The sequence below is a fragment of the Molothrus ater genome, chromosome 1, assembly GCF_012460135.2.
Source record: "Molothrus ater isolate BHLD 08-10-18 breed brown headed cowbird chromosome 1, BPBGC_Mater_1.1, whole genome shotgun sequence".
Lineage (NCBI taxonomy): Eukaryota > Metazoa > Chordata > Aves > Passeriformes > Icteridae > Molothrus > Molothrus ater.
In genome coordinates this window covers 134,521,997-134,535,727 of record NC_050478.2, presented here as the reverse complement: position 1 = coordinate 134,535,727, position 13,731 = coordinate 134,521,997, and the positions used below count along the sequence as shown (strand labels likewise).

General features: G+C 34.9%; 1 protein-coding gene across 1 annotated transcript in view; it reads right to left on the bottom strand.

The window, feature by feature from the left end:
• The window catches only part of MMP16 (matrix metallopeptidase 16), a 176,474-nt gene that overhangs the window by 14,763 nt on the left and 147,980 nt on the right, over window positions 1–13,731 (bottom strand). The window contains exons 8-9 of the mRNA XM_036402619.2: window positions 7,645–7,795; window positions 3,606–3,721 (exon numbers count right to left, since the gene is read on the bottom strand). Coding sequence (XP_036258512.1) covers window positions 3,606–3,721; window positions 7,645–7,795 — 267 coding nt within the window. The remainder of the gene's footprint in view (window positions 1–3,605; window positions 3,722–7,644; window positions 7,796–13,731) is intronic.

Sequence of the window (13,731 nt, the reverse complement as noted above, 5' to 3'; positions counted from 1 at the left end):
AACAGTTATTTTCTTTCAATTCTAAAATTAAAAGAAAAGAAATATTTGATAGTCTATTTTGCAGCTGAAACTGTAAGAAGTCTTAATCACCTACTTCCACTTTTCAGAAAAACATATTTCATCATTCTTCTACCTTAGGTATTTTTGCAATTTTAATAGCCTTCCTAGCCAATTAAAAAGTATTTTCGTGTCCTTAATCCCTTGCATTTTTTATTACCCGAAAATATGCTAATAGATTTATAGAAAGCTCTAATACAATTTGAAAAAAAAAATTACAAAAAGTACTGATCTGTATCAAAAGAGTAGTTAGACTTTTGCAGAAAATGCCTTCTATTCTGGTTGGAATAAAACCTAAAAGATAACTGTAATTCTTTAAATATGATGAAGTTTTAAAATTTTAGCACATATAAAGTTCCTTAAAGCAATCTAGAGTTTAAATTTAAAACATTATCAAACGCAAAATTTAAGTATTTTGAACCACAGTTACCCTATCTTTCGATTCCATATAACAACATGCCTTTCACAAAGTACTGCATATCTTGGCCATGGATAAATATTTCAAGTATGGAAATTTAATGTATTACGTCTATCAATAGTCTAACACATATATAGAGACCATATACAGGTGTGACACCTCTAAATCTATATTCATATATATATATGCAGAATACATGTATGTATACTCAGGGGTAGTGGTAAGTCAAAATACAAACTTTAGTTAGCAGTAATTGATATTTTGCAGCAAAAGACCAAATTAAAACTCTTAAAGCAGGAAAGGAATTGCCACCTGCTAGAGATCCAATACAATTTTTTTTTCAAATAGAGCCCATTTTTCACTGGGAAAATCTGTTTTAACTTTTAAAAAGTTTAAAAGTTTAAAATTTTCTGCCATTTTTGCTGAGGTAGGAACCAGGATAATAGTCAGTTAGAGCTGAAAGATGGAAGCTACCAGCAGAGAAGGACAATTCTAAGACACTGAGTAGTTTTACTGCTTCTCCTGACAGAGAAAATGACTTCCCACAACTGTAGAAAGGGATTTAATCTAATCTGCTAGATGTGTTAAACCTGCTTGGAGAGCTGTTCCTTACAATTTTCTAGATACTAGTCACTGAGCAGTGAGTGCAATACCTGACACAAACAGCACCAAAGGGCGTAGCAGTCACTGCTACCTCAAACATACTTATGTAGTAAGTATAAGGCAAAAAAGGCCAGTGGACTAATAAAGTAGACTACCTTTTCTCCTTCTTCTACCTAAAAGTTGTCCCATCATCCACTTCAGCAAGTTAAATTTTCTGTGCTGCTCTCAAGGTAGAAAGAAAGATTTCTCCAATTTGGATGACTTTGTGTGATCTCAGATTCCATGTAGCAAAAAGAAAGGAAATTTCTTTTCCATCCCTTCCTAAGAGTTTCTACCAGAGTGTTAGAAAACAAGTCACAAAATGGGAAGTAGCAGGGCAACTTTCAAAGGTGTTACCCGTACCTGGACTTAACAAGCTTTTAGGATACTTAGCTGGGACACTGACTAGAGTAGGAAATTGGTTTTTGTCATCCTTTCCAAAACTCTTGATGCACAATTACCAAGAATTTTTGCCATCACTGAAGGAATCCCCTGCATGATCAGAGCTATTGTAGGTGTTCATTTGCATAGTTTGCACAACAAAAATATAAAAGAAGGAAAAAAAATATACTTTAAAATGAAATTAATTCCCTGAAAGACATGCTCTCAGATGTTTCCTTGTGAAGGTTTATAATAAAAGTACTTTATCAACTCTGCTTCTGTGCAGAGAAACAAAAGCAGTTTCAGGAAAAATTGAATCAATTTCTTTCCAACTGAGCTGTGGTATTTCTTATTTGAATCTGCTTTTATTTCTTTCTCTCCTCATACAAACAACAGCAAAGTTGTGAATTGTTTCTTAAGATTTTATTTTCTTGATTTCAGGAAAAATGTCTTAGTGGTCTTCTTGGAAAATTTATGGTGTCATTTTCAGTCCCCTTTCTGCCCTGGGGCCCTTATAGGATTTCTGAGATGCTCAAGAATTTCCTCTTTCCTTTCACCTCCTTCACAATCTCATGTCATGTTTTACTAACCTTCTCATCCAAAGAATCCAGCAGACCATCAAAACCAATAGGGTTAGAAAGAGAAGAGCCTTTTATGTAATCAAAAGTCTTTCATGCCTTAGGAATGGGTGCTCTGCCTCTGCTTTCAAACTCACTGGTCTGAGTGTTAAAGTAAGGTAATTTTTATTTTTAATGGGAGGCACATGTACCTCAGCTTGGTACAGAATATATATTTATATATATAAAAATATGTTTATATTCATAGATATGTGTATATATGTATATTTATGCACAGATATAGATAGATGATAGATACACACACAGATATAGATGTATACACATGTATATATTTCTATAACATTTATGACAATTTCCACATATATGCCTATTTAAAAACAGTTAATTATTGAGTGTGATGTATGCACAATATCATCTTGAACGACCTACTTTCCAGTTAAAAACAACACAGAAAATCCAATCTAGCAAAAAAAAGGCCAAAATACAGACAGGGTTTCTTCTTCTGGGTGCAACAGAGACAAAGCAAGGAAGCAATTAAACATATTTTTGAAAAAAACCCCAAACATTTCCATGGCAAATTACTTAATCAAGTTAGAGGTTGAAATAGGAGACTAAAATGTTTTATAAAAGGAAAGAAAGATTTTTATTTTCTTAATAAAAGGAAATTAAAATATTATGGCAATAGATATGTATACTGTCTTTTGAGGTAAACAGAATTAATTCAGAACCTACTAATAAATAAATCATATATGCCATATGACAATTGTCCAACAATGATAGGATGCAACAAATGCATATTTTTATTCCCATCAAAAGGATCTAAAACCTCTGTGCAACTGAGGGCTCTGTTGGCAGCCAGCCACCATCCCCTGGGTAGCAATGAATTCTCCTAAGATGGAGCAGATTTTGGCTGCTCTCATTTGTTTTCTGGTGTATCCAGCTGAGATTCCAGACTCTAGGTATGTGATGATGCATCTTGATAAAGCTAATACATCATACTAAAATCCCTGTTATCTGCTTTTCTACATCATGCACTTATGACATCTTCGATTTACATAAATTCATTGGCATATTTCTGCTTAGATAAAGATTTTGCTTCCCTTTGCTAGCTTTTGAGAATGAAAGCAATACCTCTTAAGCTGTTTAAAAAGCCAACACCTTGAAAATTCAATAGAGATTTATTTTGTTTATGAAGCTTGTTTTAAGAGGTACTATAATTAGAAGAGAACAAAACCAAAATGAATTAAGACAAAAGAAAAAAAGGTTTATAATTAAGGTTTATAATACTAAATTTGAAAGTTTTTTCAGCCCTAGGTTAAACACTTAAAAGAGCAGTTAAATACTTAAAAGAGCATTTTCACTAAAGCCAAATCTATAGCAGGAAATACTCTGTTCAGATATCAAGAATTCCTTCACCGCTTAAGCTGAATAGTCAATCATCCCTCTATCTTACATACTACTATAATCACCTAGTCTATCTTACATAAAGGATGTAAATAAATCATTAAAACAAGAACATGTTTGCATACCATTTTCTTTGTGGACAAAGGCTCCCTGAGGAGATTCTGGGATACCTTTCCAAATTGTGATTGGTTTGGGATAACCAGGGTCCATGGATCTCATTTCTTCACTGTACCTCCAGTACCTGAAATATTTTTTAAAGGAAAAAAACCCCACATTTGTAAGATAGCAGATGAGTAACTTTATATTTTCCCCCTCTAACACTTGCTACATTCATTAACCACAAGTGGAAATACTGGATTTCTTCTCTTTGAACATGCATTACAAATAAATCTATTTTCTGTTTCATATAAATAGATAGAAGATAAAATATTTTTGCACTTCAACAACTAAACCAGTATGCATCTTACTTATAATCACCACAATTTTGATGCCTAGGGCTTTTTCACAATGACACAGAGAGATGTAATACATGCAAAAAACCAATGTACATTAATGCTTTTCATAATATTGTAATAATGCAAGTGACAGTAGTTTCAAATTAAAATACTGCCAGCAATCTTAATTTGACTCTTCATACGTATGCACTACAGAAGCTTTTAATTTCATTTCATTATCACTAAATAGATGCAGTGTATTATAAAATTCAACCTGTTTGTGTGCCTTTTTGCCAGCCAGCCTTTCTCAAACTTAAAAAGCTTCAGCGTGCAATTCTAGTAATCCTGAACATCTGAGAAGTACTTACACTTGTGATTTATTTACACTTTGAGAGGATATTGATAATTTCTTTTTCCTTTTACTGCTGATCAAATTGCTATGCATACAAGTTGGTTCTGAGTACAGCATCTGTAATGTCCTCTGCGTATCCTAACATTTTGGTAGGTCATTTCATATTTTGATTTACTCCATCAATTTAGAGCATAGTTTTATCACTATCATTGGTAATCTGGTTACTGCTAAAAACTTGACCCTGTTTCTCATTTGAATTCAGTTTTTAGAAATCCTTGTTATGGTCATCATATATTAAAAAATTCTTATGTGGATGATATTTTATCACTGTGAAGGTACTTAGGCACTCTAATTGATTCACATTTTCATCTTTTTAGAAAAGTGTGGTGGTCTAAACTCCTCAGTATTTCTCCCTGTAGGGCATTTCTCTGGCTTTAAACTTCCAATGAAATTAAAAGATGGCAGATTTCCAGTGAGTTAGGAATTGGCAAGTTAGATTAAAAAGACATTTGTATTTATTTTTTCTTTCTTATGCTTAAATTATTTTTATAGCCTCAATTCTTAATCTAGTCACATATACATCAGCTATCAGCCAACAACACAATGCTCTGTATTTGGATACAAAACATCTTTGAAAGTCTACATGCAGAAACAACATGTAGAAGTAGTAAACAAAGCTCTAACTTTAATACTGTTGAAACCAGTTCTTCCTCATCTTTAAAGTCTAAGTTTCTTGGTCTTTAGTTTGCATTTTTAAAGAAATATATTTTCTTCTTTTCGCCCTCTATTTCAGAACTCTATTTGTGGCCTCCATAATTTCTCTCCTTTTCCATTTTCTCTTCCAATCTTTTCAACTTTTTAAGCTCCTTCTTTTAATAACCTCTGGTTTCCCACTAGCCCTAAATGACTTTCAAAGATGTCCTCTTTCATTAAAAGTCTTTGAGGACATACTCAGTGCACACTCTGAAATCACAGAACATCTGGGTTTTCATCATTGATAAGAATGATTAGGGATCCTACTAGGGAAGGACTGATCGTGACACCACCTCAACAATCTGTGCTGGAGTAGTGAACATGTCTACAGGGTAAGGAAAAGCCCAGTCTTGATTCTATTTGGCATGCCAAATGTTCACAAGCAAACTCCCTAATGATGGTTTGAGCTCTACAGCCTATATAAACTTGTTGCTGTATCTCAAAGACTGATAAATAACAGAGGGGGAAAAAAATCTAAGTCCACTTCATAGCTTTAGAAAAAGGGGTGTTGAAAAATATTTGCTAAACTATGGTCTATATCTAAGCCTATTTACTTAATGATATCCCAAGCCATTGAATGATTAAGCTTTATGACGAAAAAAACATTGATTTAAACTCTAATGTGCATAAAAAGTTGGACCAGACAGGGGCGTAAACAAGGACATTTGTCAAGAAGTTCATGAAACCTATTATTTTCTAGTCCCAAATGACTCAGTTTTGGTAGGATAGGAATAACAGAGGGACTAATATTTTCAGTAGTCAATATTTTTTCCCTTTCATGTGTTTCATACAATCATTTAAAAGAATTATCATGAATATTGAAATAGATAAGTTCAAATTACAACAATAATGTTCCATACATGAGCTGCTTTAGACATATGACTGTTTACTGGTTCAACCTTTAAATCTTCTTACTGGTTTAGCTAATGGGATTTTCTTGTTTGTATACTTTTTTGCTTGGTCAGTTTATTATTATTTTTATTTTATAGCCAATATTTGATCTGATAAGCAATGCACATTGAGAAACTTACTGTTGTAAGGGTTTATTCCTACTGATGGTCAATATCCCATAATGGCTCAATTATCTCTGCAAGGCTTATGTTCAATCTTCTTCTTACATACTCTATTGCATTTATATCCTGCTGAGTTTCATTGTGCTTGTTAGGTCTATGGAGCAACTTTTCTGCCAGCACCTGTTTTCTCTGCTAGTTCTTTTTGTCTTCTATTACTATCAATTGTGTTTTAGGAAAGTCCTGAATATAAGTAACTGCCTATGCATGGTACTATAAAAGAACATTGCTGAATAAAGCCTAAAGGAAGTAAAAGTCACAAAAAATTCCTACTGTACATTTTTTTATAATATGTATGTGGAGCTGGAAAATTATTACCTGAAAAAGAATTTGAATTTTTAAAGAATTTTTAAAGAACCATAGAAAGCAAATTATTTAGGCATCTTCTACTCACTATGAAAATTGATTGCTTGAAATGATACCTAGTTTTAAAACATTTCAAAAATTTGACTTAGTTATCTACTTCCCTCACCATGAGTGATGGAGAGCTATATTTTTTAAATAATAAAAATAGCTTTTACCATAAAATTTGTTGCAGCATTCTGTAGTGCAGTTTTTACAGTACTGCTAAAAAATTACAAACTATACTGTCCTAAACATATTCTCTGATGTGCATTAAATTGATTTCTTAAGTGATCCATGAATACTATTAGTGTCTGAGAACACTAAGTACCACACAGTAACAAAAGCAGTCATAGTTTTAATAAGACTAATAGAAATATTACAGTTATTAATAAGGAATAATTTGTCTCTGAGCACACAAAATTTGCACAGCAATACATCAATCAACAAACACAGTACCATACTGAAAACCTGTAAAATCCATCATTCAGACAACCTGCAGTGTTTCAAAAATTAATGAATTCTCCTGACGTCTCTATAAAGCAGACTAACATTCCTTTCCTTTTTTTTTATTTACAGGTAAATAAAGATACAGAAACTAAGTGACTAATACAAGTATTTCAGGAATGGAAAAATCCTTGGATTTAATGGTTTTTTTCCTGTGCTTTTCTTTTTGTTGGGGGGTTGTGATTATTATTATTATTATTATTATTATTATTATTATTATTCATAGATATGTGTCCCTATAAGATTTATTTAGAAGTAATTCCAAGAAAATGCTCAAATTCTTCTCTGGCTCCCAGCTTCAGCTCTGAGTTCCCTTTTTTACCTCATTATCAAATAGTAGCAAAGTAATTTTCACTGACCTTAAAAGCTTTGGATCATGCCTAGTCTGCCTATGTTCTGGAGTTTAGAAATGTGGATAAAGAAAGATGTAAGAGTGTACAGAAACAAATCACTTCGAATATTTAAGTTTAAATTTACCACAACTGTGACTTGCTTGTTGACTTCTAGAACAGAACTTTTCTACTGGATATACTTATACCCACTCTAAGATACTCATAAAATACAGTTTAGGTTATAAGACATGAGAAAACATTACAGCCATCTATACAGGAGGAGTAAATTTCATCTTTTTGAGAAATAGAGGAAAAGTTTAACATGTTTAGCTGGTATCCACTGAATTGTTCCCTTGCAGAAATCCTATACCAACCTATCTCCTTTGAAGAAGTAGGTTTTTCCAACATCTTCCCACCAAATTGCTGAATCAATGCCATGGGAGGGAATTCCACTTCCAAGTGTTATCAAGTCATGAGGATAACCTGGCTGGAGAGTAGTGTCCTTGAAAACCCAGAACTTGTTACCTGTACAAAAGCATATATATACACACATATATGTGTATTAGTCATCAGTACTGTCAGTAGAAATACTAATGCACTCTTAAGAAATAAGAAAGACTCCCAAGAGTCTATAGTAGCAATTCTTTCAAATACAATGAAATTAAAAATGTTCCATCCATGCAGACAATGCAAAATTAAATATGCCTTATGGATACTTGCATTTATAAAGCACCTTTCTTCAAATATGTCTACAGTATATTTTATTACCAACTATGCAGTGATCAAAAGTAGAATGAAAATTAAATCACCTTAAGAGACTCTGTGGTTGATAATGTAGTACATTTACAGAAAAACTATGCAGCAGTTTCATGTTTGATGAGGAAAGAGAGAATTTTATAAGAAAACCAAGGTAAGAAACACAAAAAAAGTAGAAATGACAATTTTCATAGAGACCAAATACTTTTATTACTCTGTATTTGTCCCCAAGAATTTAGATTACTTATGAAGGATGTTTCAGAAATAGTCATAGAATTTAATATTAAGACATCTTTTCTTTTAGGGCAGCCTAAAGAAAGCAAACTGAGAGTCTGAATCCCAGAGGTGAAAACCTTTTGTTACTGAAAGTAATGGTGGGTTGCCAGTGGCAGTAAGACTTAAGCTTTGTCTGTAGGTGGCAAATCATTCAAACCCCCCCAGCTGACTTATTCAGTGCTGAAAATACAAGGTAGTTGTACGACTCCAGTTGCTGTTAGCACAGTGTCTACACAAACCTCAGATTACCCAGGTTACTCAGGTCACTGTCTTAAGTATGAATGACAGCCTAGGGCTTCCTGGACTGCAGTGCTGAGTGGATGAAACCCCGACTGCTAGAGGGGTAACTGCAGCTACTAGACAAATATTTTGTGTCCACAGAGATCCATGCCTACAGAACTAGCAGCTGCACCAGTGTTTTATAGTTGAGATGCCCCCTGTTTGTGGGAGAGGATGCTTCCTGTGGTCTCTCTTCCAGCTGGATGGCTTACCTCAACAGCCCACAGCTCCACTTTCCAAGCGTGAGTCTTTCCTCTAGCTTCCTGGACAAGTTCTTCTTCACTGAATACTTCCATGATTATCTCACCTGCTTCACCATCTCATATTAAGCTTATAGCTCAATATTTCCTCGATAATTTTGTTGTCCTCCTAGGGACTTCTCAACATACTGTGCCACCTGTCCTATTCGTGCAACTATCTTCTCCTTTTTGCATTTCTGTTTCTTTCTAATTCTTCTTCAAAACTCACTTCTCACCCTGTGTCTTTTCAGCAGACTTCTCTTTCAAACACAGCTTTGGCTGAAAAAAGGGAATAAAGATCCCCATATGCTCCCTAGAAATAAGAAAGGGGGAGCATAATTTGCATTTATGTACTTATCTGATGAGCTTGCTTGGATGCCTGTCTTCTCTTTGTGTTCTGTCCCCTAGACCACAAGGACACCCTTCTCAGGCTAGACTATGGGCTCCATTGTGAAAGAACCATGTGTTTATTCTCTTTTCAAAGCATTACCATCATCATTTTTTCCAAAAAGCATTGCTAGTTTTAGTAATAATGACACTGAAGGAGAAGATACTCTTTGACATCACATGGACACTTGGAGCTAAATCACAAAAAAAAACAAAAACATTCATGAACATCTATATTGAATTTGCCTTATTGGATTCTTCACTTTGGTCTATCCATTGCTATGCATGACAATGATATTTGAAATATAAGGCGAAAAGTTTGAAAACAATTTTTTCTCAAACACATTTGGAAGGAGGATGTAAGAGATAAAATCTTGGCTGTTCACATTAGGTTTTGTACTTGCCTTTTAGGCTAGACAGGTTGTTATACAGATTTAGGAGGTTAAGGTACTGTGCTGTATAAATATTTTATAAGGAAATGTAATATTACCCCAAAGACCTAGGATCAGGTGTATGCCAGAATCATCAAGGGGGAAAATCCAGAGAGCTGTTTTGCAGTTGGTTTTATATTTTAGCTATCCCTCTGTGGTATTAAACATTTGTTTAAAGGAAGGGTTTTTTTGATCTCCCTGTTTGTACTGTGGTGATTTAAAGCATGTTTTCATTTTATCAGAATTTTAATTAGGAGAGGGGGTATAGTTTCCATCCCTCCCATGCTGGGTTTCCAGGGTTAATTTTTTATCAGCTTCTCTACAGCTGCTTGTCACCCACTTTCAAGCACAGACACTACAGTTTGCTCAACAGATCCATTTTCTCTCCCCTGCCAGTTGAAGGAAAGAAAGGACTCAAATAATGAGTATGTACAGAGTCATTTGAAGTACTGAAAATGAGACAGAGAGATCTATGAAGAGCAGTCAGGGGAAGCTGAGTTCTCTATTGACCTGGGATTAAGGTCATTGCCTAACCTGAGATTTACCTTTACTGAGATGCCTTATAAAAACTCACTTATAGGGTATGATAATGACAGAGGTGAGCATCTTCAATCATTCCCTGTCCCTCCTTCCATGTGGTTTATTTTTTGCCAATTCATATGACTGGATACAGAAAGCTTCAGATGTTAATGGCAGTTTCAAATGCAATGATAAGAGAAGTCATGTGTTTTGAACCTTCCTAGTTGGTACTTGTGGTGTGAACAGCAGATGGCATCCAGTGAATGATCCTGGGCCAGCTCATTTCTGTTTCAGAAGATCATTCAAAATGACAGCTGTTGCACAGCATTGAGAGGCATATGCTGTGATGTATGTAATGCCAATACTTTTCTCTCTGCCTCACAAGGAATAAAAGTCAAAGCAATTGTTATGAATATATCATTATCAGCCATACCCAAGGAGGCAAAGTTAACTATCAACAAGATCAGGTCAGACCAAAATAAACAATGGTTATGCACAAGCCATTGTAAATAACAGCACCACTGAGCCACGCATTTTTTTGCATATTCAGAGATACTGAAGTAAAAGGAAAGTGTAGATGTGGGAACAGGCATAAGAAACTGAATTCTTCACATAATTTCTTACTAAGAAACAAATTCTAAAAGGAAAGTGTAGATGTGGGAACAGGCATAAGAAACTGAATTCTTCACACAATTTCTTACTAAGAAACAAATTCTTTCTTAGAAAAGAGAGAAAAGGTAAATTTATCTGTATTCTGCAGAGACAGGGAAACATTGAGATCTCTAACATATGTAGGCAAAGCCTATTGATGCTAACTAGCAGGAATTTTATTTAACATTTGCTTTAGAAGACATGTTTAGTCTGCTATAACTGTGTTGATTGTTAATGAGAAGTACTGTATACAAGAAATCCAAATGTTCCATCTGGATGACAGCTTTCACTTCAGTTTTTTGTTTGGTTGGTTTTTAGGAGGTTTTAGGAGGTCTTGTTTTGGATTTTTTTTTTCTGTCTCTCACCTGGAGGAAAGTGGGTGTCTATTTATCAGAGAATTGATCTGATCAACAGAATTTGATCAGAACCCAATGTTAGGAGAAGTTAAAGCTGAAAACCAGGGCAAAAGATGCCCAACTGTGATGAGAATGAGATAATTTTATTTCTAATATATTTATAAAACTTTAAATGTAGTACAAACTAATGCTACAGTCAGTATGCTTTCATGTAGCTCATATTCCACTTCCACTAATAGTCAATAAAACTTCATTAATTGTGATCATAATGGAAAGAAATATAACAAAATTAGTAATATTTTTATTCTTCCTATAGATAACTAATGCTTCTTTGGAATCAAAACCTGTGCCCTTGGCAGAAACCACCACTGTGTTTATTTTGCAAAGTTGTTTTTTTAAGGTCTCATCGGTAGGTTTGTTATTTTCACAGAGAATAAAGCACCACATGTTTCATGAAGTCTGAAATTTCAGAATGTTTAATCTCTCTGCTTTTATTCCCTCTTGTAAGGTCTAATATAATAAGAAGCAGATTGGCAAGGTCAGAAGCTGAGGGTGAAGCAAGTGATAAAAAAGCTAAAATGTCTTACTTCTTGAAATAATGCTTTGTTAAATATCATCACTGTAGGGAAACAGCTAAGAAGGATGAGCCATGGAATTATTTGAAGTCTCTCAAAATCCATCTTTGACATTCTAAAAAAAGTACTGGAAATAAAGGGCATCTGTATTGCTATACTTCACTTAAAATTACAATTTTCTAGACATTCTTTAGACTGTTTAACTTTCTACTGACTAGTGCCAAAAATATCCAGTTTTTAGCAACTAGTTCTTCCTTTATAGAATCTGAATTCTGAATAATTGTTCTTCTGGGTTTTTTGTCCATATTATTTGCAATTATGGTGTATGTGTAGTGCAAGAAGTGTGTGTGGCATATCATGACTGTGTTAGAGTGGTGAGATGAATTTCCAAATTTTTAAACAATTACATGTAATTTAAATCAGTTAAAAAATTAACATCTAATCCCAAATGTTAGTTTATTCCAGCCAACATTGCTCTTAATTTTGGTCTTTCAAGGCTGTATCTAGTCTTTTTCTAGAATCCTAAAATTACTATTCATGGTTCCTTTTTCCCCATTCTCTATTTCCCACATCAAGTTTCTGTCATTTCTCTGTTCCATGATCTGACACTATAGTAAATCTATTTTTCAATATAAAACTGTCAGGCCATGGGGTAAGTGCAGTAGAATGTTATGATGGAGGCACTGGTAGTATGAGTTTTACAGCAGCCTTTCTATTGCTACATTTGGTTTACCATAATATTCAACAGCACAGATGGCTTGACAATTTCATTTTTAGCACTATATAAATTCCCAAAGGTACACGGAATGAATTTAACTATTCATGTTTTCTCATTAAAAGAAAAAAAAAAGGTATCTTTTTGATGCCATCTTATTATCATTCAGCATGGACACTGGTAATGAATAATAACAAGAATTCAAACATCTGTTTTTTATAAGCAGCTATCCACCAGATTGCTCTGTACTTTATGAGTATGATCTGGTCTACTGAGGGCTGATGAGTCCATCTGGCAGGGAACAGGAAGAGCATCTTGGTCATAGGCTTGCCAAGCTGGTAAAGAGGGATTTTAAATAAAGTTTCTGGTGGAGGGAGAACCTCAATCCATCCCACTCCTACCAGTTTGATGTCAGTGCCAGCAAGAGATGTCCAGAGCCTGGAGAGAGATCGCAGGTCAGCAGGAGAGCACCTGAAACAGCACAAAGGAATTCCAGCCACTCCCGTCAGTAAGTCAGTTTCATTGGGTGCTGCAAATTAAATGCCTCTGCGGAAACACACGTATTATCCAGAGTAACAACAGGAGTTAGGGATGTGCTTGGAAAATCGTGCACACCTGCAGGGCTGTGATCTTACTGGCATCACAGAGACATAGTGGGATGGCTTCTATGAATGGAATGTTAGAATGGAAGGCTACTGGCTCTTTACAAAGGATGGGCAGGGAAGAGAGCATGGGGATGTTGCTGTGTCAGTGACCTGCTGGCATGCGTGGAGCTCTGCTGGCATGGATGAGGAACTTGTCACAGAACCAGCTAGGTTGTAAAAGACTTTGGAGATCATCTGGTTCAACCTATGACCTAACACTACCTTATCAACTAAACCATGGCCACATCCAGTCTTTCATTAAACACCTCCAGGGACAATGACTATACCACCTCCCTGGGCAGCCCATTCCAGTGCCCATCCACTCCATCTGTGAGCATCTTTTTTCGCTAATATGTAGCCTGTATATTTGGAGTATACTGTGGGTCAGCACTAAAGAGAGGGCAGGAATAGGTGGCACTAGGATGTGGGTCAGAGGAGCGCATAGTGACATTAAACCAGTACAAGTTTTCTGCTGGCATTTAATCCATCTTTTCTATTTTATTCTCTGAATAACAGATGTAGACCTTGGCTTAGGTATGTGCTTCGTTAACACATCCGTATGCTAGACTTCAAATTTAAAGTTCCTTCTAGAACTTACTTGTTTGGACCAATTTTAGACTGGTAAAGCACACT